The sequence below is a fragment of the Perna viridis genome, chromosome 5, assembly GCF_037379345.1.
Source record: "Perna viridis isolate PV_CMFRI_1.1 ecotype Kerala chromosome 5, ASM3737934v1, whole genome shotgun sequence".
Lineage (NCBI taxonomy): Eukaryota > Metazoa > Mollusca > Bivalvia > Mytilida > Mytilidae > Perna > Perna viridis.
Genome location: NC_142449.1, coordinates 24,910,291 through 24,933,683, shown reverse-complemented (window position 1 = coordinate 24,933,683; position 23,393 = coordinate 24,910,291). Strand labels below are relative to the sequence as shown.

The 23,393-nt window shown below is 34.2% G+C and overlaps 2 protein-coding genes across 3 annotated transcripts in view; one reads left to right on the top strand and one right to left on the bottom strand.

Annotated features, from left to right (window-relative positions):
- LOC148616800 (5-oxoprolinase-like) overlaps positions 1 to 8,349 on the top strand; it is a 76,248-nt gene extending 67,899 nt beyond the window's left edge. Inside the window, exons 36-38 of one of the 2 annotated variants that reach the window (XR_015922299.1) lie at positions 2,669 to 2,808; positions 3,621 to 3,724; positions 7,768 to 8,349. The gene's annotated coding sequence lies outside the window, so the exon portion shown is untranslated. The remainder of the gene's footprint in view (positions 1 to 2,668; positions 2,809 to 3,620; positions 3,725 to 7,767) is intronic. The other variant, XR_015922300.1, reaches the window with a different exon arrangement.
- The window catches only part of LOC148616799 (neuropilin and tolloid-like protein 2), a 29,978-nt gene continuing 14,851 nt past the window's right edge, over positions 8,267 to 23,393 (bottom strand). The window contains exons 4-9 of the mRNA XM_088583883.1: positions 18,361 to 18,615; positions 16,930 to 16,959; positions 16,315 to 16,463; positions 15,800 to 16,028; positions 14,218 to 14,355; positions 8,267 to 9,699 (exon numbers count right to left, since the gene is read on the bottom strand). Of these exons, the coding sequence (XP_088440009.1) occupies positions 8,897 to 9,699; positions 14,218 to 14,355; positions 15,800 to 16,028; positions 16,315 to 16,463; positions 16,930 to 16,959; positions 18,361 to 18,615 (1,604 nt within the window). The 3' untranslated portion in view covers positions 8,267 to 8,896. The remainder of the gene's footprint in view (positions 9,700 to 14,217; positions 14,356 to 15,799; positions 16,029 to 16,314; positions 16,464 to 16,929; positions 16,960 to 18,360; positions 18,616 to 23,393) is intronic.

Below are 23,393 nucleotides of genomic sequence, written 5' to 3'. Positions count from 1 at the left end.
GAATGAATCATTCCTTCTTCATGCACGGATAATTTGTTCAGATCAGCGGTGCTTATACATAGTTGTTGATTACCCCAAATTTTTAAGTCTTCTTTTGACTAAAATTGAATCCGACTATGACAAAAGATTTTTTAAAGAATCGTTTTGTCTTAAAGTCATGCAAATAGTAATTACTTTTTAATTTAGTTGCTCTTAGGAGCATATACATAATGTATGTACTAAACAATACGAATACTGTATCTGCAAAGTTTTTGCATTATATTTTTAAACCATTCAATTTAAAGGAAACGATAGTTCTTGAAAGCTTATAGAAAGAAAAAAGAAATTTCTGCGATTTTCATAGTGCAAACTGAAAGTTAAATATTTCTGAAGCCCAACAGTTACCAATAAATGGATCTACGTGAACATTATTACAAATGTCCATTCTTTGTTTTTGTCCCTCGCGACGCATCGCGAGGGGACATGGAAATGCCGGGTGTCCGTTCGTTCGTCGTGCCGTCCCCGTTTTCCGCACCTTTCTTTGTTTTGCTTTTACCAAATAAGTTTCTTTTTGGTATGTGGCCTTATTATGAAGAGTTACGGATTAACGTCGACTTAGGTTATGGTGGAATGATTTTTACGGGAGTTATGGTCCTTGGACTTAGAAAATTTCAGTGAATTTGCAGTTTTCTGCACTCTTTTTAATGCTTTCACCAATTGACTTTATATTTTGTATGACTTTTTTGTGGTTTTAATGTGAGAAGTTACATTCAGATTAAGTTCAACTTTGGTTAGGGTTGATTGATTTTTATGGACGATATGGCCCTTGGACTTAGAAAATTTCAGTGAATTTAGTTTTCCTCACTTTTTTTCGGGGAGGACATTGGAACGCTGTTCTTTTATTGTATGTTACTACTGTAGAACCATTCGTAACCTTACTTCATGAAATGGAGGACAGTCGTTTTAAAATTCAATAGCAGCCTATGTTGTCTAATTTTATTAAATAACTCTCCATATAAAATTCAGACACTGCCTATGCACGATAGCGGCAATTCATGATGTAAAAAAATACCGAACAAATAATGCCTTGTCAATCTACATATAGGCTATATTTTTTACACAGCTATAGTCTTTTCTGTATTCAAGTTTCAAGTTTTTATTTCTCAAGACCCTTAAACAGCGTACGTGAACATAGGTATAACACAAAGTAACACAAAATAACAAATATAGTGTGGTGCGAAGAAAAATTAAACATATTATCAAGGTTTGATATTGGCCCAAGATCCGCAGGTTCGAGGGCCAATATCAACCAAGGGCTAATAATACATGTGATATCAAAAATGTTATGTGATGTTCTTTTTATCATATGCTTCACAACAGGAGTGCAAAATAAGGCTATTAAATCATACATTTTGAGATATTTCAGTAGTGAATGGCACAGACTCGTTTTTTTTATTTCCAAGGCCCTTTAACTTCAACTCTTTCAGTTTTGATGATAGAAACTCCCTTGAGTGATGAAATCCTGGATCCCTGATTATGTTAATGTTTTTTTGAGAGATATCTGGCGATACTACTTTGAAATGCTCTTATAGCTCCGAGTTCATATGGTGTACCATCACTTTTTGAAACTTTCATGAAGAACCGAGCCAATATTTTATCCAGTTCGGGAACTGCAATTTCTTCAATTCGTCGTTTTTTGTATTAATATTCTTCATAGACTCTATATATTCCATGGTATCGTCAATCTCTATTTCCGTCATACCCAGCTGTTCGTCTGCTTCGTCGCTAGACGCCATATTGTAAAGAAATACGATAATTGCCGAGCGCTTACGGAAAGGGATGTAATATCACTTACGGACAGCCATGTAATATCATTCCGAAGCATGTAATAACATTTTGATATCAGCCCGCTTAGACAATCTTGAAAAATATCAAATTTTTGGCTCTGAAGCTTTATTATACAGTAAGAAATGATACTTATTTTCTACAAGTATAAGATAATATATATTATTGACTAAAGTTCGAGTATTAGCCTAAATATTATCAAAACTACCTATACAATACAAAATACAAAAGTGCGCCAATACGGGATTTAGCCGTCCAATGCGGCTTTTATTGGTCCGAGGCTAGCCACATTGGACTGAGACCTAGCCGAATTCCATTATTGCTAGCTGAGGACCAATAACTCAGCCAACATGGAAAACCTTGCACAATAATACTATTATTTATTAACTAGTCCAATACGTCATATTGGCCTAGGCCAATGTGGATTTTAACCAGGCCAATATGACGTATTGGACGACTAAATCCCGTAATGGTGCACTTTTATATTTTGTATTGCATTGAAAGTTTTGATAATATTTTGGCTAATATTCGAACGTTAGTCAATAATACGAAATGTTAATCATGTCTTACGTGTACATAGAAAGCAATTGACAATTTTATTACATAGAAAGCAAATATGACTAAGAATATTACATTATATGTTAATAAATATGTATATGTATATAACAGGGCCAATCTGAAATTACTTATTTATTGACAATTTTATTAACCAACTGAACTAGATGATTTGTAGAACAGTTGGTTTCGTGTTTTACCAAGAGTGTGTAGGTTTATTTGCATTAATCAGTCTTCAATATCCTTTTTGTATAAAATAGATCTTTTTTTGTATTTCTGCGGCTTTTAGTCCAGGTGATGAAAGTTCATGAAATCCAATTCGAACGCAAAATGGCGGTGTCAGACGACCGGAAGTTATGAAGCCGTATTGGCTTTGGTTTGATCCATAATGGCCCTGTATAGATGCCCGGTTTAAATTTATATCAGTTGGTCAGTTTTTGACATATTTTAACCTATTTTGGGTAGATGGTTAATAATTATTTCTATAGAAATACAAGCATTTAATTACAGAAAGACTTTACAAATAACATTATAGATATTAGAGTTAAACAATTCATGAAATTTTATAAATTTTGGAGAAGCAGTGAAATGTTTCGCTAGCAACTTTTTTCTCTCGTTCTTGAAAAATGGACAAAGAAAAAGATAATGAAAGTCATCTCCTATAGAGCTACAGTTACGAATATTACATATTATATCATCCCTAGCTACACCCCAAAACACCTGTCTTTTTCCATTGACTATTTATTAATAATACAAATAAAATTTCATAGAGGTTTCTTTAAATCAGTTGGAAGATTTAAATATTTTTCAAAACAATGGCGCGTAATTGTCTTTAAAATTCTATAATTGATACATTTTGATGATTCATATACAGTAGTACACAACTTAATATGTTTAATTAAATAGGTCACAAAATCTTCATTTATAATCTTGTTTACGTTCAGAGATTTAGGTACATTTTGGAGTAACCAATATTCAAAACATAAACATTCATTCAGAGTTTATTCTACAAATAACATCCGTTTTGAATGATAAATATTTCTATGATGCATGGTATACAGAAGTTTATACAAAATATATATAGATGAAATCTTATCCTTTTTACTACAAACAAATCTTTACCATAAACCAACAATCCTGTTTTTGATAAATAAGTCAATAGGAAATTTACCAAGTTATCCATATAAAATACAATAAGGAGTGGACTTTTTAACATTCATAATTATTTTATAAAATTGTAGGAATAAAGATCCAATTGTGCTGTTGTCACATTAACCTCATACTTCACATACGTACAGTGAAATAGGTCCAACCATTGTGTCAAATATATTGTAGTTGCAAATCGGTAAGTAAACCTGGACTTCGACTGTAACGTTACATACTAAACATAGCTTTTCTGCCTTGTTCTAACAATTTATTCTGGTTATTTTTAAGAGAACCATTAAACATAAATATAATACCTAAATAAGCAAATTCGTCAACAACATTTAAAAACACCATTAGAATCAAATACAGGTCAGGGGCTTTATATACAACAACTTTTGTTTTAGCAGCATTATTTCGAGTTTCCAAGTTTTACAATACAGATACATAGAATTAAGTGCAGCTTGCAACTCAGCCTTATATTCAGCAAGTATAACAGTAGTATATATATATAAAATATACAAAATGGACTAAATCATTAAGAAACAATGAGAAAAGTATAGGGGTCAGGTTTTCACCCAGTCGAACACCAACTTACTTAATCTGGAAATAATCTAACATTTGACTACCTTGTACAAAAGATTTAGCATAACTGTCCAGAAGAGTAAAGTCAGCTTTAGTACCCGTACTAGTATTACAATCTCCCAGCAGGCAAAAACTCTGTACTCTTTTAATTCAGCAGTATGCCTTGTCATATCATTCTCGTATCAAAAATGTCAAAATTATCATACTGGCATAGTCACTATTTTCTGGTGGTATATACACAAAACTAAATATAAGTCTTGCTGAAAACATTTTCAACAACAAACCATTATACATTTTCATATCAGCTATGCAATGCTTTGACATTCTCAAATACACATTCCCTTACATATACTATTATCCCCCAGATTAACATTATGCATTTGAACGGTTCAATGGTGGCAATGCTTTGATTTTCTGTTTGTATCACAACATACTGCTCACAAAAGCACACCATATCATAACGATCATTTAATTCCTTCAAATATGGTGCCTTTCATTCAGACTTAATAACACTCACATTTAAGCATACGATTTTAACACTATGGCCGAATGCTACATCAATCTGGCTGCTTTTATTTCCCACATTATTTGCATTTTGACCAAGCATAGAATTTTGTACTCGAACATGACTAGATTGTTTTGGTACAGAATTTATGACATTTACATTTCCTCACAATTCTGGAATGTATCTTATCACAAGGACTAGAATTTTCAGGAAGTTGAAATTCACTTATTTCATGCGTGTTGTAGCCGGAGTTAAAAATTAAAGGACTTCCATTCCAATGCTAATCGTTTAAGTTTCCCATACCAAATTGACTGTAATCGACTTGGTCCAATCCCATCCTGAACAAATCGTCAGGCGATTCAATACGAATTTTGAGTTATTTTTCATTAAAAAAAATGGATTATTTTTTTTTGCAGAAAAGCATACATTCATATACCACTCAAACCAAATCAAGAACGATACCTCTTGTATAGTGCCAATTTCATACACAATCTATATTTTTTTTTTATCTCAAAAAGGCAACAACCAAATCAAAAACTATATGGCAGTTTATGTGGTCTATAATTGTTTCTGAATGAGAAACAAGAATAACATTGTAAATTCCGCGGATTTTTGATATGCATGAATCACCTACTGTCTTATTTCCATAATGACTTCTATGAAAGGTTTTCTCCGGTTATAAGTGGACGCTCTTGTGTAAAGTGCTTGCCTCCTGAACTGGGGGTCGTAGGTTCGATCCTTTACCTGTTCTTACAGAAGACTTTAAAACAGATAGTTACTACTTTTCCGCTTATATAAGCACGCGGTATATAGGATTTAGTGACTCGGAGTCAGAATAATAATGTCTGAAATAACTGCCATATGACTATAAATTACATGTACAATCAAACAACCAAACAATCAATCCTATCTAATGCGGGTGAATGTGGGGACCCACCTTAGGTAGCCTCATAATGAAGACCATCAACTGCTTGTTGGCTAGGACTAGTACAGTGTAATTCGTTTTTAGGACCATGCATCCGATTTGAATGACCAAATTTTTGGGCCAATTAATGTCTTCTTGCGGACGGTTGCATGAGCAAGCAAGGTGGAACACTATTTAAGAGTGCTGAGCTAGTGCAAAGCAGGTGCCACTGGATCTATAGGCATTTAATTGAATGTTTCTCGAATGTAATTGTCTGCCAATTGACATTCCATACGAAGTTAAAACTAATTTGCACATAACTGTATTTAGAATTAAGAGACACTCACATAAGTGCTGAAGTAGACAATATTCGATCATGAAAAGAAGCCACTTTTGTATGTGTGATTTTGGATAAGTCTTATCTTTTAGAAACCGATAAATACCTGACACTTTATGGCACATTACATGAGTTTTTTTTAAGAAGCTCTGAGATACTAATTTTCGCATCGCACCTGTGGTACAATAACATTTACTGCTCCTAACATAGCAATACACGACGTATTAAAATGTAATCATTGGCTAATAATACGGAAATTTCCGTCAACAACATCTTCAAACATTTTCATTTGATGGTAATTATTGTGATTGTAACAGACTTGATTTAGACACTTATCAACGCGTAGTCGAACCGACCGCAGTAGGTACAGGTGGTAAAACACGCACCATGCCATCGGAGCGAAACGAGTTTACCGATCAGGTATCATAAGGGTTTTTATATTCCAGTTAATCTTGGCACGGTTGCGTGATACGTGTTATAAATCAAACTACATTGCTCGATGTGTTGTACATCATCGGTAAGCATGGTATTGCTATACTGAAACACTGCTTTCTGACAAATTAAACAGATGCAGAAATTCTTTGATTAAAGATGGGGATGTTCGATTCTCAGTTTGACATCCGGGTTCTTGATCGAACGTATGCCAAAAATTGAAACGGCATTTAAATTACGGCGGTTAATCATTCTCCTGATTATATCTTGATTAAGTAAAATGTGTTCATTCATGAATGCGTTTGCAGTGATTGTTCCGTTCAATCTCCAAGAATAGTTTAAAGTGAACTCTTTTCTACTCGGTGTACAGATGTTATTTTCTGTAACATTTTTTTTTGTGGCGGGTTCCTCTCGTTTGTCTTTCGGTTTCTGAATATTTTTCTTTCTGTCTCTGTTTTGCACGCCAGTATTGCTAATCGTGTTCTGGTATACCTATCTCTACCCTTCTATAGATCGTCCCCATTTATTACAATAACTCAAAACGGCTCTCACCATTGTTCTTATTTGTTAAATTGAGCTCCGAATCAATTTTTGTTAGATTTCTGATTTACGTTTTTCAATATTGGGACTTTATTATACCCCTCCCCCCAAAAGAAAAAAATAGGCAAATTCCATGTTTTCAGACAGAAACTAAAAAGGCTTCAAACGATTTTTAAGTAACTTTTGGTAAGTGTTGCTCCTACATCGTCTGTGTTACTTGTCTTCGAGTTCTGCACATTGCATTAATCGTGGTTCCCCTCGAATTTTAATTTTAATGACCGATTTCGTTTTGGTTTTTTAAATAATTTAGCAATATGCAGTTTATACATTTACTTCTACAGCTATTAACGACAGATGAAAAACTTGTTTTATTGTTAAAGCAAATAAGATAGCCAAAGTCAAGGTTTTGTTCAATTTATTGCCAACTCTTATAAAAGCAAAAATCTGAAATCCTGTTCTTGTTGCCAAAAGATGTACGATATCTTAATTAGGGGATATTTATTACCATTACGTTAAGTTATCTTTTTCGTTTTGTTTTGTATCGTATTTTTTTTCTGAAAAATGTGTTTTCCTCAGTTTTCATGTTCATTATAAACCATTGTAAAAATACCCCATCTCATAATGTTATTACATATTACTTTTACTATCTCTATCTTTCTGTGTGTGTGTGTGTGTGTTTATTTTTTTAATGAGAGCCTCCGTTGATTGTTTTACAGTGCTATGATTGTTTTACAGTACATTCATGTCAGTCGAGGTACATTGCAAATACCATACTTGTTTTGTACTCCTACATTGTGTGAACGTAAAAATATAAATACAAATGCCATGTAAAAAAGATCCATGGCAAAACACCTTTAAAATGTTGAATCGACCTACACAATTAAGCTACCAGTTTTCTGTAACACTCTTTATTCACTGATTATCCACAAATTTCTTCTGTAGATATTCGGCAGCTTTTGCCTTCAGGGAAAATAAGATGCAGAAACCATGTCTGGGCGAATAAGAACCAAGATAACAGTACAATACTGAACAACCCAAAGAAAAAGTAAAAAAATGTCAAGCATGAAGCATTTCATATTTGTCCTTAGTCCCTTATGGAAATTGCTTCTCATTAAATGCGTTGAGTAGCTTCTTGGATATCAACAAGAACTGGAAGCATCTAAAGACCAGGCATAAAACTAGGACAACTACGCTAGAAAAAATTAGCGTTACTAAAAATAGAAAATTATTGGAGAAGACTCTCCCTTACATGCATACCGGTGAGCATCCATATTCGGATTTTTGGGTCTGCCACTTTATCGACAAGTTAGGTATGACGACAAAAAATGGCTTGAATTTTTTTCAAGCGTCGACTTGTTCCACTGTTGAAGACTTAAAGTTCGTTTATAGTAGTGGGTTTCTCTAGGTAACAAATAGTATTTATAAGTCAATAAAGTCAACATTTGTACATCAAATTTATTATTATACAAATCATGACACTCTGATCAATGTTGGTTTCTATGAAATAAATAGAAAATGAAAGTACTTGATAGTGAATGATTAAATGAACAACTCGAAAATACATGCATATTGTCTTTGATATCTAAATTTGATCTATTTGTGTACTTCGACTGTCTAAATTCTAGATTGATGCTCGCATATTTGGTGTTTGTAAGTTCAATAACTGGTTCATATACAATACATGGTCCGACAATAAATAACACTAAAAATCTTTGAAACTATAATTGCTGATGCATTTTGTAGAACTGTAGACGAGTTTACGATTTTCAATCAACGGTGATACTAGTCCAAATTCATTTACAGGAATGCCTGCATCTTTAAAAGTTGTAATCTAGATTTTTTCCATCGAGTATTTCCCTTGGAGATCATGAATGGAACATACTTTTTCAGCAATATTCAGTTTGGACCTTTGAGTCAGATTTCAACGAAAGTAAAGCAAATATTTCTAATGAATGTTGGTCCTTCTTGTGCCCTATAATCTGCGATCTCGTTATTCGATTCCTGAGTCTTAATTTTGCGGCATTGTCTTTACCGCTTATATATAGGATTCCTACTTAGAAATTCTATCATTTTACGTTACTTCTAGATCCCTAGTTATATCTGGATGTTGACTTGATATTTTGAAAGGTTTTTGCTGTTCTTTAGTAGGACTTGTCAGTTCTGGTCCCTGTTGCCCATACTTCAATCTAGCATAGTCTTTAAATCGTAATTCTGGATAAAGTTCGTATTTTGGATCTGATGGATGCACTTTATAGTCTGGACTGTATGCTTTTTGAGGAATGTTGTATTGAGCAAGTTTTGCAAGGTTTTCAGTAAGACTCATCGACGGTTTTGCATCACTCTGAGGCTGTTTCCATCCATATCCGGTCCAGCCATAGGACCCGTCAATTTCCTGTTGATGTTGCGGCGGAATATCATGGCGTTCTATTATGGTTGTTAAAACAGGACCTTGGCTGTAAACTGACGGTACGGGGCTTGGTTCCTCTTCCAAATACTGATCCATAACCATATACTTCTTGTAATTTCCCGGGTCGGAGTTATGATCGGGAACATCGCCCTCAGACGGCACACTTGAGTTAGTATTGCTGTCTCTTCTAGTGTATTCTCTTTGCCCGCGAGGTTGTCTGGGCAAGGAATAATAATTAGGCTGAGCTGAACTCTTTTTGGTCAGAAGATTAGTGTTAGTGTTTATGTTTGACATCTCGAAGTTTTCCTTCAGTTTGTCGCGTTGTTCCTGTCTTTGTTTTTTCCGTTTCTGGCTCTGATATCGGCACACCAAACATACACCGATGACAATTATCGTCCCTAACACTCCGCCCACAGCTCCGATGATAATTGCATGTAACGGTAGTGATTCAACCACTCCTTCAAGACCTGAAAATAAGAATTAAATATCATGTAAACACGACTCGGTACAAATTTACGTCAAACACTTTGAAATGTTATAAAAAATCGAAAATTGGAAAATAATTTATTTTCATTTGTTTTGCGGTTGTCATGATTTGCAATGTATTTGTTATGACAGGGAATCTTTTAATAACATGAAAAAACCCAATGAGTGATAACCCGATTACAACATGTAGAACCCTTATCTTTAGTTATTTCCCTTCCTTAGGGATAGGAAATTAGCATCTAACTTCCCGTACATTTACCTACATGTACCACTAACCTAATTATAAGGTTTCAACCAATTCCACAGAACGGCTTACGAGGGGTTGTGCTTACAAAGCACTGATGGGACCGACAGACGTACAGACACATGTACTAAGATAACGTTATTGTATTACCATTTTATCATTATGTTTCGTGTTTTCTGTTGTACTGGGCTCCTTATTATGTTACACCAGAGGAAATAAAGGGACATGTACTAAGGGTTTACGAAGGAGTGCACTTATACAGCACATATTGGGAGGGGTCGACAGCAGTACGGACAAATGTACTAAAATATCGATATTACCATTTTATCATTATGTTTTGTGTTTTATATTGTACTGTGTCCTTTGTTATGTTATTACCCGGTGATATAAATAACCTACTTATATTAAGCCCAGCGAAATGTTAAGTCACTACTTGGTATATAATTTGACAATGTATCACAAAGAAGCTTGTTTCAAAACGTGATAGATATTGTTCATTGTTTTTATTGTATTTTTAACGAATCCTACCAGTTTCAAATACAACCATGTGCAATGTACATTTTTCAAACATAATTATATTGTACGCTTTCATTTCTTAATACTTAATTTTCCAATTATCTCAATTTGAAAGACAAAACCCAGATGCGCAAAGATGACGGGCGGTTAGCCATTTCGTTTAACAGCAAAGGCTTCTGATATACTTGTAGCTACCACTCTCACCTCTGCATATTGTAAATAAGATAAAAGAAAAGTTTACAACAAAAGGCTGATGAGTTGTAAAGAACACAATTAATTTTCAGATTATAGCCTAAAACCTTGCAAAAGGCTTAAGAAAACGTGACTTTTAATAAACAAAAGATGCAATCTGAGATTCCAAACATTGCTAATTGTTATTAAAGAGTCGTAGGTGTAAGGACCGGAACCCATCAGAAAAATTGAAACATAGCTGGGTGCAACCAAGTAACACATCAATCTATTACTTTGGGAATGTGTTGAATCGACTACAAGCTGTTAGGTCGCCGTTTAAAATTCCTGAATGAATTGGACATTTTAAAGTACACATGTAAGCTAGTAATTGAGTCATCTATAGAAAACATGTTTTATGTTATTTTTTTTTTACTTGTTTTACCAAAAAGTACACACTATTCTTGAATGTTGAACAAATACCATGTATACGTTTTGCTTTCTCCAATATACTTGTGGAATCCTAATTATGACCTCATTTAGTATATGCTTAAGTAATGTATCCTCGGATAGCCCGGGATTGGAACCATAAAGTGGCAAGAAAAAAATTGAAGTGTGCATAAAGTTTCGCGATGATGTGATCTAACTATCACAAAAAATGGATCCTTATCATGAGGCTCGTGTCTGACTAACGTATGAACGAATGGACGCACGGACGCACAGACCGAAATCAAATTTAACAGAAACAGGCAAATCAGTAATAAAACTGTACATTGAAACAATAAGTAGAACAGAATGTCTATAACTGCACATCTGCTTTGATGAAAGGATCAGATAATTTAGATGGACAATCAGAAAACATGATTTTGCAGGTATTATCTTTATAATTAGAATCTTCCGGGCGACGCCATCTGGCTTTACACATGAGCAAAACTTATTCTTATAGAGGTGTCAGTTTAAATCAGAATAATTGTTGTATGAAATGAATGGTAGATTAAGGTAGATAAATATTTAGTCTAATTAATCATCACGATAGTACATCTGTTATGTTCCCAATTCCATCTATTCTCTAACCTCCTACGAGCTTCAAGTCTTTTTTTCTACTGTTAGTAAAATGAAAAAAATACTTTTTGATCTACTATCTAGCTCCTATCAGAAAATGATATGGTTCTAAAAATGAATTGATAGGTTTTATGAAAGGATTGACAAGAAAAATGAATGGTTGGTATAACCCAGAACGTTCTGTCTTTTTATCGTTCACTGCGGTATTCGGTACGACATGACAAATCTATTACAGTCATACTCATCTGACAGATTTACGGAATAGTGCTGCACCACATGTCTATTCTTTAAACTAACTATATCAGAAAATTCTTGAAGTATAAAGAACGTATGCAGTAGTTATATGTACATGGACTCGTACTTTTGTAAAATATTGAATGATTACTTGTAATAGTAGTTGCCTATAGTGGGCAATTCAGAATGAGAACATTTGAACAGACAGCTCGTACTAGTCCCTCTGATTTATAATGTGCTAGCACACAGAAGCAATAGCACATAGAAAGACAAATGCAGTAACAACCAATTTTTAGGTTTTTGGTATGACTCGACCAGGAATCGAATCAACAAGCTATTATACAGTTATGGGTAAATATTAAAATAGAGCTTGACAAGTGTGGTTGATCACAGAAGCATATGACCACTTCCAGGGGAGTTTAATTCCAGCTTTGTAGATGACAAAACGAGAGAATTAGTACAAACCTAAAGAAGTTTTCACTTTATTATTAATGCCAATAGCGCATCCATGGAGTAGTTGCACCCCAAACGTTTTTTGCCTGTTACTTAGTAAGAGGCGTATATATAATAAATGTTTTAACAATCGCCACCTGAGTACGCTAACATCACATTATTCATACTTATCACGAATGCTTATATTTTTTTTATTAACTGCGTCAAAAAATGGAACTAAAATAACTTATTTTGTCAAATTTATTTCATACAGATCTAAAAAACAAACAAGTTAGATATCATAGAACATTGAACCTAAATTTTCTGTCTGATCTCTATAATTTCTTGTATTTAGCAGTGACACACAGGTCGCTCGGTCTAAATCATTTTTCCCGTCTGAACCAATTAGATGATACCATCTTGATGGAAAAATTACATAACAGAAGAGGAAATAAAAAAGATCCGTCTCGAGGTACTCAGTACAACAGCATATTGATTGTAACATTATGCTAACATTGTAGGGAACCCAGAACAACAGAATATGGATTGGTAACATTATGGTAACATCACTGGGGTAAATCGAACGGCCGTTACGGTCATTCTAAGATGGAGATGGAAATTCAGGTAAGAATAATTTTCTTTGATAAAGTCGTCTATGCAAGTTATTCAACAAAATAAATCGAGCCAGTCTCTTGTTCTATTACGGTCATCCCACCGATATTTTTACTTTGTAATTTCTCATTAATTAAATATTTCACCCATATGCTTCCCGCTTCAGGTATCAATCATTGGTGAATGATTAACTATTTGTCATATTTATTTCGTTGAATAACTAGAATAAACAACTTTATTAAAAAAAATATTCTTTCCCGAATTTCCATCCTCCATCTTGGGATGACCGTAACGGCCGTTACGGTCATCCACTTTACCCCAGTGAACATGGTGATATCGGCATCAGAGGGAATCAAATACAAGAGAATGCATTGTAACGTAATGTCAACTGTTAACAAAGGGAACTTTGTACAACATCATATGCATTGTAACGTAATGTCAACAGTTAACAAAGGGAACCTTGTACAACATTACATGCATTGTAACGTATGTACAACATCATATGCATTGTAACGTAATGTCAACTGTTAACAAAGGGAACCCTGTACAACATTACATGCATTGTAACGTAATGTCAACTGTTAACAAAGGGAACCCTGTACAACATTACATGCATTGTAACGTAATGTCAACTGTTATATATAACAAAGGGAACCAAGTACAACGTTGCATGCATTGTAACGTAATGTCAACTGTTAACAAAGGGAACCTTGTACAACATTATATGCATTGTAACGTAATGTCTACTGTCAACAAAGGGAACCTTGTACAACATTGCATGCATTGTAACGTAATGGTAAAATGGAGATACCGGTATCCAAGAGAACCCACTTCATTGGGAGATACAAAACAAAATGTCACAAAATGGTGACCAATACCTATACCAATACAAGCTACATTGTAGCTCGGAAAACCTCAGTCACCTAGACAATTTAAGTCAGCAAAATGCATTTTTTTTTCAGCCTCTCGATAAAAGTACGACAATTATCATGTAATTTGAACTTTTTTAATAACTATACCCTCCACCCAAAAAATGTTGTTTTTTTGTTTTGTTTTTTCCCTCCTCCCTTATATCGATCCTTTTTTCAGTCCCGATAATATTGACTAAGTTGTCTATTTGGTACAATGTATTGTATATGTATGTTCGATACGGAAACTGAGTACGAAATTTTTTTCTAATCTTGCCTGATAGAATGTAAACAAGGTTTTTTTTTTTAATGTTTATACTCACCAACTTTGTCACCACTTTCATCGGTGTCACAACCTTCTTCATCCATACCATTTGGGCAGTTACTCATTCCATTACAGACAAGGTCTCTACTGATACATCGCCCGTCACATGATAAATACCTAGCGTTGCAAGTGTCGTCTGCAATAGAACAAAGAACAATTTAGGAATTGCTCACCATAGGCCTTTTTCAAGCCTACCCACCGATGGACATATTCGGAAACTTATATAAGGGCGGATCCAGATATTTTGAAAAGGAAGGGTGCCAGTCGGAGTTCCTCAGAAAAAGGGGGTGCTAGGACATTATTTGCCATTTTTGTCAATTTTATACATGAAAATGACAAATTTTCCAATAACAAGGGGGTGCCAACCCCCTACACCCACTCTGGATCCGTCATTCGTATAGCATTCGTGGATTCCTATAACTGTTCATGGCGTTCATGATTATTCACAACCTACTTCACTAGTACGCTGCGACGGCGCAACATGGAGACGTGAACGGAACTGGTCCATTGACCTAATTTATGAAGAGATTCATTTGATTTATTTTTGTTAGATGTTTATATTTTAAAACATGGTAAAATAAAAGTTTGTTTAGAACAGAGCTGTCAACATGAAAGTGGAATTCGTGGAGGTATTTATGATATAATAATGTTAAGATAAAGCTGATCCAGCAGGTATATAGACATACCGACGAGAGCTTTAGAATTTTCAAAATATTTTTGTATTTTCATCATGATTATTTAATCGTTTGATTGATAATTCATTATGGGTTTATTTTCACGATAATCCTTCGTTGAGCTGGCATATAGAGGAAATTGCTATCAGCATGCCTCATCATAATCTTAAAGCAGGAGTGGAAGTGTAATGATGAAATCCGATGTAAAGCAACCTTATTGTAGCAACCAAAATAAACATAGATGGTTTTAATCTTAAAAAAGTATTTACTTTTGCAGTGACCGGAAATTGTGTACCTTTCCGAGTACTAACACAGTCCTTACAACGTTTGAGGGTAATGATGAAAGAAATATTAACGGTCTACAATTTCTAGAACTACACTTGCTAGTCTTGCGCGGGCTGTATGGTGTACGTTTTTTTTCTCCAAATCAGGGATTCGCAATAGCTATTTGATCAATATACCAGAGGGTTTCTGTAATGCAAATATTCTCTAAACACTCTTTAAAATAAAGAAACAATTTTGGTTACAAGAAGAGTAGTGCAATGAAAACAGCCCTTATATAAAATACACATCATGAAGCCATATTCTAGCTATGAACTATTCCTAAGAAAGACAATTCTAGGGGATACCCAATTTATTCTGAAAGGGAGGCTGGCAAATATTTTGAGGTCAGAATATTCATTTTTCAAATATTGCAGATCAGAATTTTATTTCCAACCACATCCGCGCAACATTATTGATTCAGTTTCTGTTTCACATCTTAAATATCTGGACTGAGGTCATAAAATGTATCGTGGGCCAGAATATTTATGTTCAACTTTTTCAGGGCCAAAATATTTATTGAATTGTCCTAACAGATAAGAGAGTACAGTGGTTAGAACATACCCCATCTGTATAATTACTTACTGTACATGAATTTCGTAAATAACAGCTTCAAATCTGGTTTTGTGTTTAAACTGGAACTGAAAATCCTGACAAATACTTTGTTAGAGGCAGAGTCATAGGGTACGAAAGGTCCATGTCCACAGTTCTTGACCTTTGTGTCCTTACTTAACGTGGAACCATCAAATATTTCTATATAATTTTGGTTGCAGCTACTTCCATGGAAATATGTACTTATTTCTGAGATTCTAATCTGGAATTAAATTAAAAGTTAATACAACAATCATCTAGTATATAAGGGAAATCGTAGTTGAAGGATATCAAAAGTTTGTAAGTCAATTAACAAAGGCAAAACAAAGAGAGAAAGGAAGAATAACATGCAAAAACATGCAGAAACTGAAAGAAAACAAAACGGAAATGAGCAATCGGTGTATTTAGAGACTGGAGTAATTCAATTTAAACCGTCAATTTGAAACCATCTGCATTTTCTGAATGTTATGAGACTTTGTATATACAAATGCACGTGTCAATTTATTTACCCTAGAGTTGGGCTTGGAATCTATCTCCCATGTACAGTCTATAGGTGTATTGACTGGATATCCGGGCGATGACGTATCAGCTATTGGAATTATATCAGTTGTGATTTCTCCTTCCGGTCCCACTCGATCATTGTAATGAATCCGGCAAACTGAAATAAAGAAAGTCTCCCATGTAAAATCGCACTTAGTTTTGGCATAAAACGAAAAAGAAAAAAAACATTCTGAAATAACAAATGTTTAGATACAAGAACTTTTAAGATACAGATATATATTACTAAAAAAAATACATCAAATGTCTCTATTCCTGATGTACTTCCAGAATTAACCATTAAAAGTAACGATCTAGCACTGAATGTACGAAAATATCAATTTTACTACAATGTATATGAACATGTAGAATCATTGATAAAAACCTTATGCCCAAATCATGTGAGAATTGGAGTATTGTAGGATTCTGAGATTTAGTTGTTATAATACCAAGAGAGTTGACTTTGGCAAGATCTTTTATGTTTTCTTGGCCAACTAATGACTAGATTATGTCATAACATCAATATTCCCTGAATCATATTCCTCCTACAAAGTGTTTTTAATCTTTTTACAACTTCATCAAGTTACCTTTTTTCTCTCCTTCTCGTCCTCCATCATCTAAAAGAGATTTTGATATCAGTTATTAAACCACTTACATCAATAAATAAACTGGCGTAAAAAAACCGGTGGTAAAAACATAACGAAATTATGCATTACGTTTTAGAAAAAAATAAGATAAATAGAAAGAGTAATATCGAATGCCCACAACAACTGAAGAAAAAAACATGATTGCTTTACATAATAGCCCATATTAAACTAAATATTTGTAATGATGGGTTTTTATACACATATTGCATGCAGTAAAGGGTGATACACCGAAGTAACACACAAGTTATATATGTCATCCGAGACGTAGTGTGCATCGCAAATTTTGACAGTTCTAACATCGTTGGGAATTTTTCAGACCTTTCTGTGTATATATAGAATTTTTTAGACCGACCTATATATATATATTTATATTTGCGATGCAAATCTATCCCTCTTAACCGAAAATGCCGTTTCTTTTCCGTATGCGCACCCTTTTTATTTTCATTTAAGAAGACTTAATTTAAATAAAAATGAATGGTGGAAGTGTTATTTTTTTTTTATTTTGCTATTCGAACTCGTACCGCTGTGACATCTATGGCAACACCGCCTGCACAAAGTCCAGCGCTCTAGACCACTCGGCCAGCTAGGCTATATGAAAATATAGCTTTCGCTGACCGGGTCATTCCTCCTCGTAGGATTAATCTAGGGCTATATTTTTATATAGCCTAGCTGGCCTAGATGCCACAGCGGTACGAGTTAGAGTCCCGCGGAGGGAACGACCAAAAATTTGCATCGCAAATTTGACAGTTCTAAATCGTTGGGAATTTTTCAGACCTTTCTATATGTTTACGTATCTTCCCTGTATCAATTTGATCCGATGGAGCAGTGTAGTGAATAGAGTCGTCACATTCTGAGACGTTTATATATATATCGTAATGCAGTTGATATAACGCGATGATATATCTTAACTACCAATCATTTTTATGGGGTGGAGCTAAAAAGGAATTGACCAAATAAAACAAAATGCTTATCCAATAGAAATTAGTGATATTTGTATGACGTATATTATAAATTATATACCTCATATACACGTAGGGAGGAGGGTAAAGGCCAAAAAGGGGAAATGGTAAGCAGAATACCAACCGCATTTCACATAATCTACAAAGGCAACTTATCAACTAGAATGCATCACTTTGAGTGACGCAGTATTTTTAATGAACATTCCCAAATGAGAAAACTGAAGCGCTCATGTGTGTGATTACTAAAATGTTAAGCTAGTAATTTATTGATGCTTTTTGCATTTAAAATGTAAGTTTTGCAATGAGCATACAAATGACCTCTACGATGTAAATGGGTGTGAGCTTTTACTATGAGAAATGTTCAACAAAATTGTCACTCTAAGAAAATACATAATTATGCGCATGTATGTACCTATTGCCTTGAATGAGTATGTTGCCTTGAATCCTTTGTCGCCAAGATTTTTGTCACTTTTAAATTGGAGCCACATGAATCTGGTTGTTGAAGTGATGACTTTTGAAGGGAATTCCTTTCCACACAATTTGTTTATCACTGGAGAATAACCAAATGGACCGTCTCGAACTAACAAGAAGTCAAATTCACAATTTTCGCTACCCTCAATTTTGAACCATTCACGGAAGTCAAGGTGTATCCTGTAGCCTTGTGGAGCTGAAAAAAAAACATGCATTCGTGTTATTTCTATCAAGTTATTAATTTTTATATTAATAGGGCTGTGATAAACTTTTCTAATGGTAAATAATTTGAACGATCAATAGCACAATTTTAAGACGGTGATAAGGAGGCAGGATTGAAATTAATGAGGAAAAAAATCCGGATAAACATTTGATACTCCACGAACAAAAAATATCGCCCCTTAAATTATTCTCATTACTATTCATTTAAAAATGATACGATCATCGACTTTATGCTTATGAAATTTGATTTATGTATGGAAAATCAGCAAAACGATTGAATATACTCTATCCCATCGACAGCTGCATAAGACAGCCGTCCGTCTGACATATCACAACCTCTTGTGATTTTTTTTTAAAGCAGCCTTTGCCAGATTCTGATCATTCTTAGTAATAATAAATACCATACGCGGATCCAATAATATCCCATTATGGATTTGAAAATTTATGAAAATAACACACTTTTGTGTGTATATGCACGCATAAAAAGTGCTCAAAACAGATTTTTTAACGACCCCTTGGGTCCCCTTTTTAGGAGATTCTCTGGATCCGCCACTGAATTTGTACGAAAATTTGCAAACCTATGGAATTTCAAGATCGAGGAATACCTCGAAAAATAAAATATTTAAGGAACTTGGAGTTCTCCAGAATTTCGAACAATTTGAGGTAGAAATTGTTCGAATCTGCATATTTACTCTACCCACCGAATCAAAGGTTATATAAGAAACAGCATCTGCCGTGTGCCCTCATCCGAAATCTGTGCTATCTGAGAGCAACTGCTTACTCCCTCAGTTGGGAGTTCATATCTTTAAATTACGAAATAACTTATTGTTATCAAATTATATCTTTTCACTGTGATGATCACTATGTTTGCGTACGCGTTCCGGAAATGTAATAAAATAAATAGTAAATTGTAACCTTCCAAATAAATAAATTGGCGTTTTTATCTATAAGACAATATAGTTATCATGATTTCGAACGAAGGTAAGAGTCGTGGTGATAGCTGGACTATATATCTCTCGTCCGATTAGATAGCTTTTAGGCATACTATGATATGAACAAGTCAATGATTTCATGCCCCTGGTAATTATCAAATCCTGAGAATAACGAGCCAGTTAGCTTGCTTTAAAGAGAGAACCCAAGGTCAGGTACATGTATACTCATACTTGAACAGTTGCACCAGTGTTATGGATCAGCACATACATGCACAAATCACTAAATACATGTAATTCACGTCCAAGATTTTTGTTTGCGTTGCAATGTTTCATATACAATACCAACAATTCGGGTAGTTCTTACCATATGCAAAGATGCACAGAATATTACAGAGGAGTGCTAATATTGTCTTGAAAGATTCAACTTCAATTAAACTATTGCAGCCTTACAGTCGAAGCTATAACGTTCAGAGACTCCAGGATTTCATGTTAGAAGAATAGTATAATTCTAGAAAATCAAGATTCAATTCATTATAAATTTCCTTCATTTTAGGAAGGGCCCTAACGCAACTTATTATGTAGTCCTATCTACACGCGATTGGTTCTCAAAACGTTTTCTACGTGTATTATCTAGGATAAAAAGAAAGTCCTACCACGTGTCATCAACATCATAGATGTAAAATAAAATCAAAATAAAAACAGAAATAATCTCAATTTTACCTGCCATAATGATTAAATAAAAAAAAAATGGATTAAATTACGGAAAAAAATCTGACCACCTACCGTGATTTGCCAGACCCGTGTTTATATCAGAAATTTCCGGCACGCGTCGGTTCAATTAGATTGAAGTTGGAAACAAGCTAGATGATAAAAATGAAGATTTGATTGTGTAACTAAGAACTGCAGATGATCACTGGTGTATCCAATTTGGCATTTTATTTATTTCACTTAAGTAAACGTGTTTACAAGACTGAAGTGGTTGGATATGCTGCTTCTTTCCTCTTCGAGTGCTCTTAACACCTGATCGTACGATTCCTTTGATCATTCAGGAGCGAACCCAGTTTTTAGTTAGGGCTGGCGTAAATACACGAAAGGCAAAGCAAAGCGAAGTAACAACACTTCAAAGTTTCAGGGTATAATTTGTGATAAAGCAAGATTTTATGCAAAGAAAACTATTTTCCCAATTTCAGAGAGGCATTAGCCCGATACATTCTCATGGTAGTGCCTGATCATGGACAAACATTTAATACAGAAACATCATAGAAAAGGACTTGCTTTGGTTATAAATGGTTTATGTTGAAGTGGTACATGTGTATAATTCCTAAAAAAAATTTCCCATTTTGAACAAAACTTTTTTTGGAAATTCACCTTCGAAAGTGATCATCGTCTTTTAAAAAGCCCGATTGAGCAGGTTGGAATCAGTGAAAATATCAAATTTTGGACGACTCAAAAAAATTCAAGAACTGGATTTAACAGGTTCAATCGGCCAGATATCTTAGCTTATCTTAATTTTGAAGACGTCATCAGCAATCAAAAAGCTAGCAGTTTCAACAAACGCTTTCACCAAATCGAAACGGCATATTATAACTTTTATTAATGTTAACCATACATACATTTTTAAACATATGCACGCTTAGACCCAAGTTAGAACTGTTTCGAAGCTGGGCTAGTGTCTTTCTAGATTTGTGATTCTCTACTACATGTAGTGGTTTAAGTAAACTATACTTAATCCTCTGTTATAATGCATTATTTCATTATATTTTGATTGATCTCTTTCTCACGCTGTTATTTTGTAGTGTATCAGTTCGAGGGAACACTATGGTGTTTTAATTGATGATTTTTTTTCGATGATTCACTTGTTTCATATGAAAAATTCATTAAAAATTCCTTATCGATCTTTGATGGGTGCAAAGCTCTACTGAATTAAAACTGATAAATTAGTAGATTAGTAAGACTACATCCTGCCATACCAAGTGTATTGTATTTCCTCTGTGACTTTCTTTTTATAAATTGACTGTTAATTTTTCACAAATTCATTGTGATATACTTCTCGTTGGTATCTAATTCACTACTTGAAATTTAACTTTTAAGAAAAAAAACATTTATAGTACAGCTAAGTTCTATCTCTTTAAACAGGTTTAAATTTAAACAAAAGGCGTTTAATTCTCGATAACATCCGTCTTGAAGTGGTCACATGCATGTCACATTAAAACTACATGTGTACTAGACTGAAATATAACTCAAAATTAATCAGGCTTCCTACAAGTCCTTTCAAAAAAATCTATATGGATCTTATATATTTGCATATGCCTCTCTGATAACAGTTCTATGGAATGTTGATATTATTGAGGAAACAGAAATTTTATTGTGGGAGAAGCAAAAAATAAATTAAAATACAACAGTCGTAATCTTTAAAATTAGAAAAAAAATTAACTTTAACGCCATTTTTTTTCTCATTAAATTTTGTTTTCATTCCGAAGTGAAACATCATATTTATGCAAAATATTCAAAATATTAGCAATGGTATTTTCGGTAAGGCGTATCTTTTAAGAAAGATGTGATAACGGTTCCAAAGAACGTTTAGTAAAGGCCAATCGAAAGGAACCCGTGCGGTTACGGATAAAAGAGATTTCAAAAAGGGGGTCCCATCTTTAACTTGTTACTTTATTTTTTGCGGACACCAAACTCCTTAATCAACAACTAACTACGTCGTTACGATCAAATTGTGTACATTTGCCTAGTGTGCGAAACGAAAATGCTGGTATCATAAGGGTAAAGGAGTTTCAATAATTCCGCTATCATCCCAGTACAGTGTTTTTAGCTTATGGCTAATTACTTTTCAAGACTCAATGTTTAATAACGTAAGCGCGTGTTGTGTTTACATAGTTAATCACCCTTTCAGCATAATCTGTTGAAAAGAATCTTAAACATCATGAGAAAATAGAAAAAGTTTTTGCCATGAGGGAATGAAAACATCTGTTGTCGCCTCCCTTTTGGTCGAAGTTAGACGAATAAGCGATTTTCCTGAAATTCATTTTGATCAAGCAGATTCCAGTGAAATTATTTCAACAGTGAGAAACTCGTGGGGATTCCAAAAGTGTTTGAAATTAACGCCTTATTGTGCACCTGCTTTTGTCAGATGTTCGAAGCCGAAATTTCAGATGGCGTTTTAAAAAATCCAGGAGGATTTTTGGGATACTTTCGTATGTGTTTATCAAATCGACAGGACGACCAACTTCAATCTGTTGCAAGTAAAACAATTCAAAAATGCATGTTTAAACAATCTTTGAATTCTAACGAAAATAAAAATAATACACCGGTCTCTCCTTTTTTGATAATAGAGTACAATTTTGCTTACAAACGAAAATGGATCTCTGCTATGGAGACTGACGTTTTGATGCACCGTACAACTTTTGGCCGGGACGAACGGGCAGTGACATACATGTACATGCACCATAATACCTCCGTCAAGAAGTGAAAGAGCATGTGTATTTATTATGTTTTCAGACAAATAATGAAAACCGTCGTTCGTGTTAACCTGTACACTCGAGCTGACTAAACTTGAAAACTTACAAACATTGCGTACTGACAAGACTTTCCAGCAATTGTGCAGTTGTGATGTATGCATGTACGTCTTTACCAATATAAGGCGGATATAGGAAACATTTGAAATGAGTTGGGAAGTACAAAATATAAATTCAATGTAGCTTCAGCGCTTCTACAGAACTAATTACTCTCTTCTGAGTCAAATGCAAATATTACTCATCTTGTTTGGGGAAGTCGACTATTCTTCAGAAATGTCAATCTGTGTGTAGTAGTT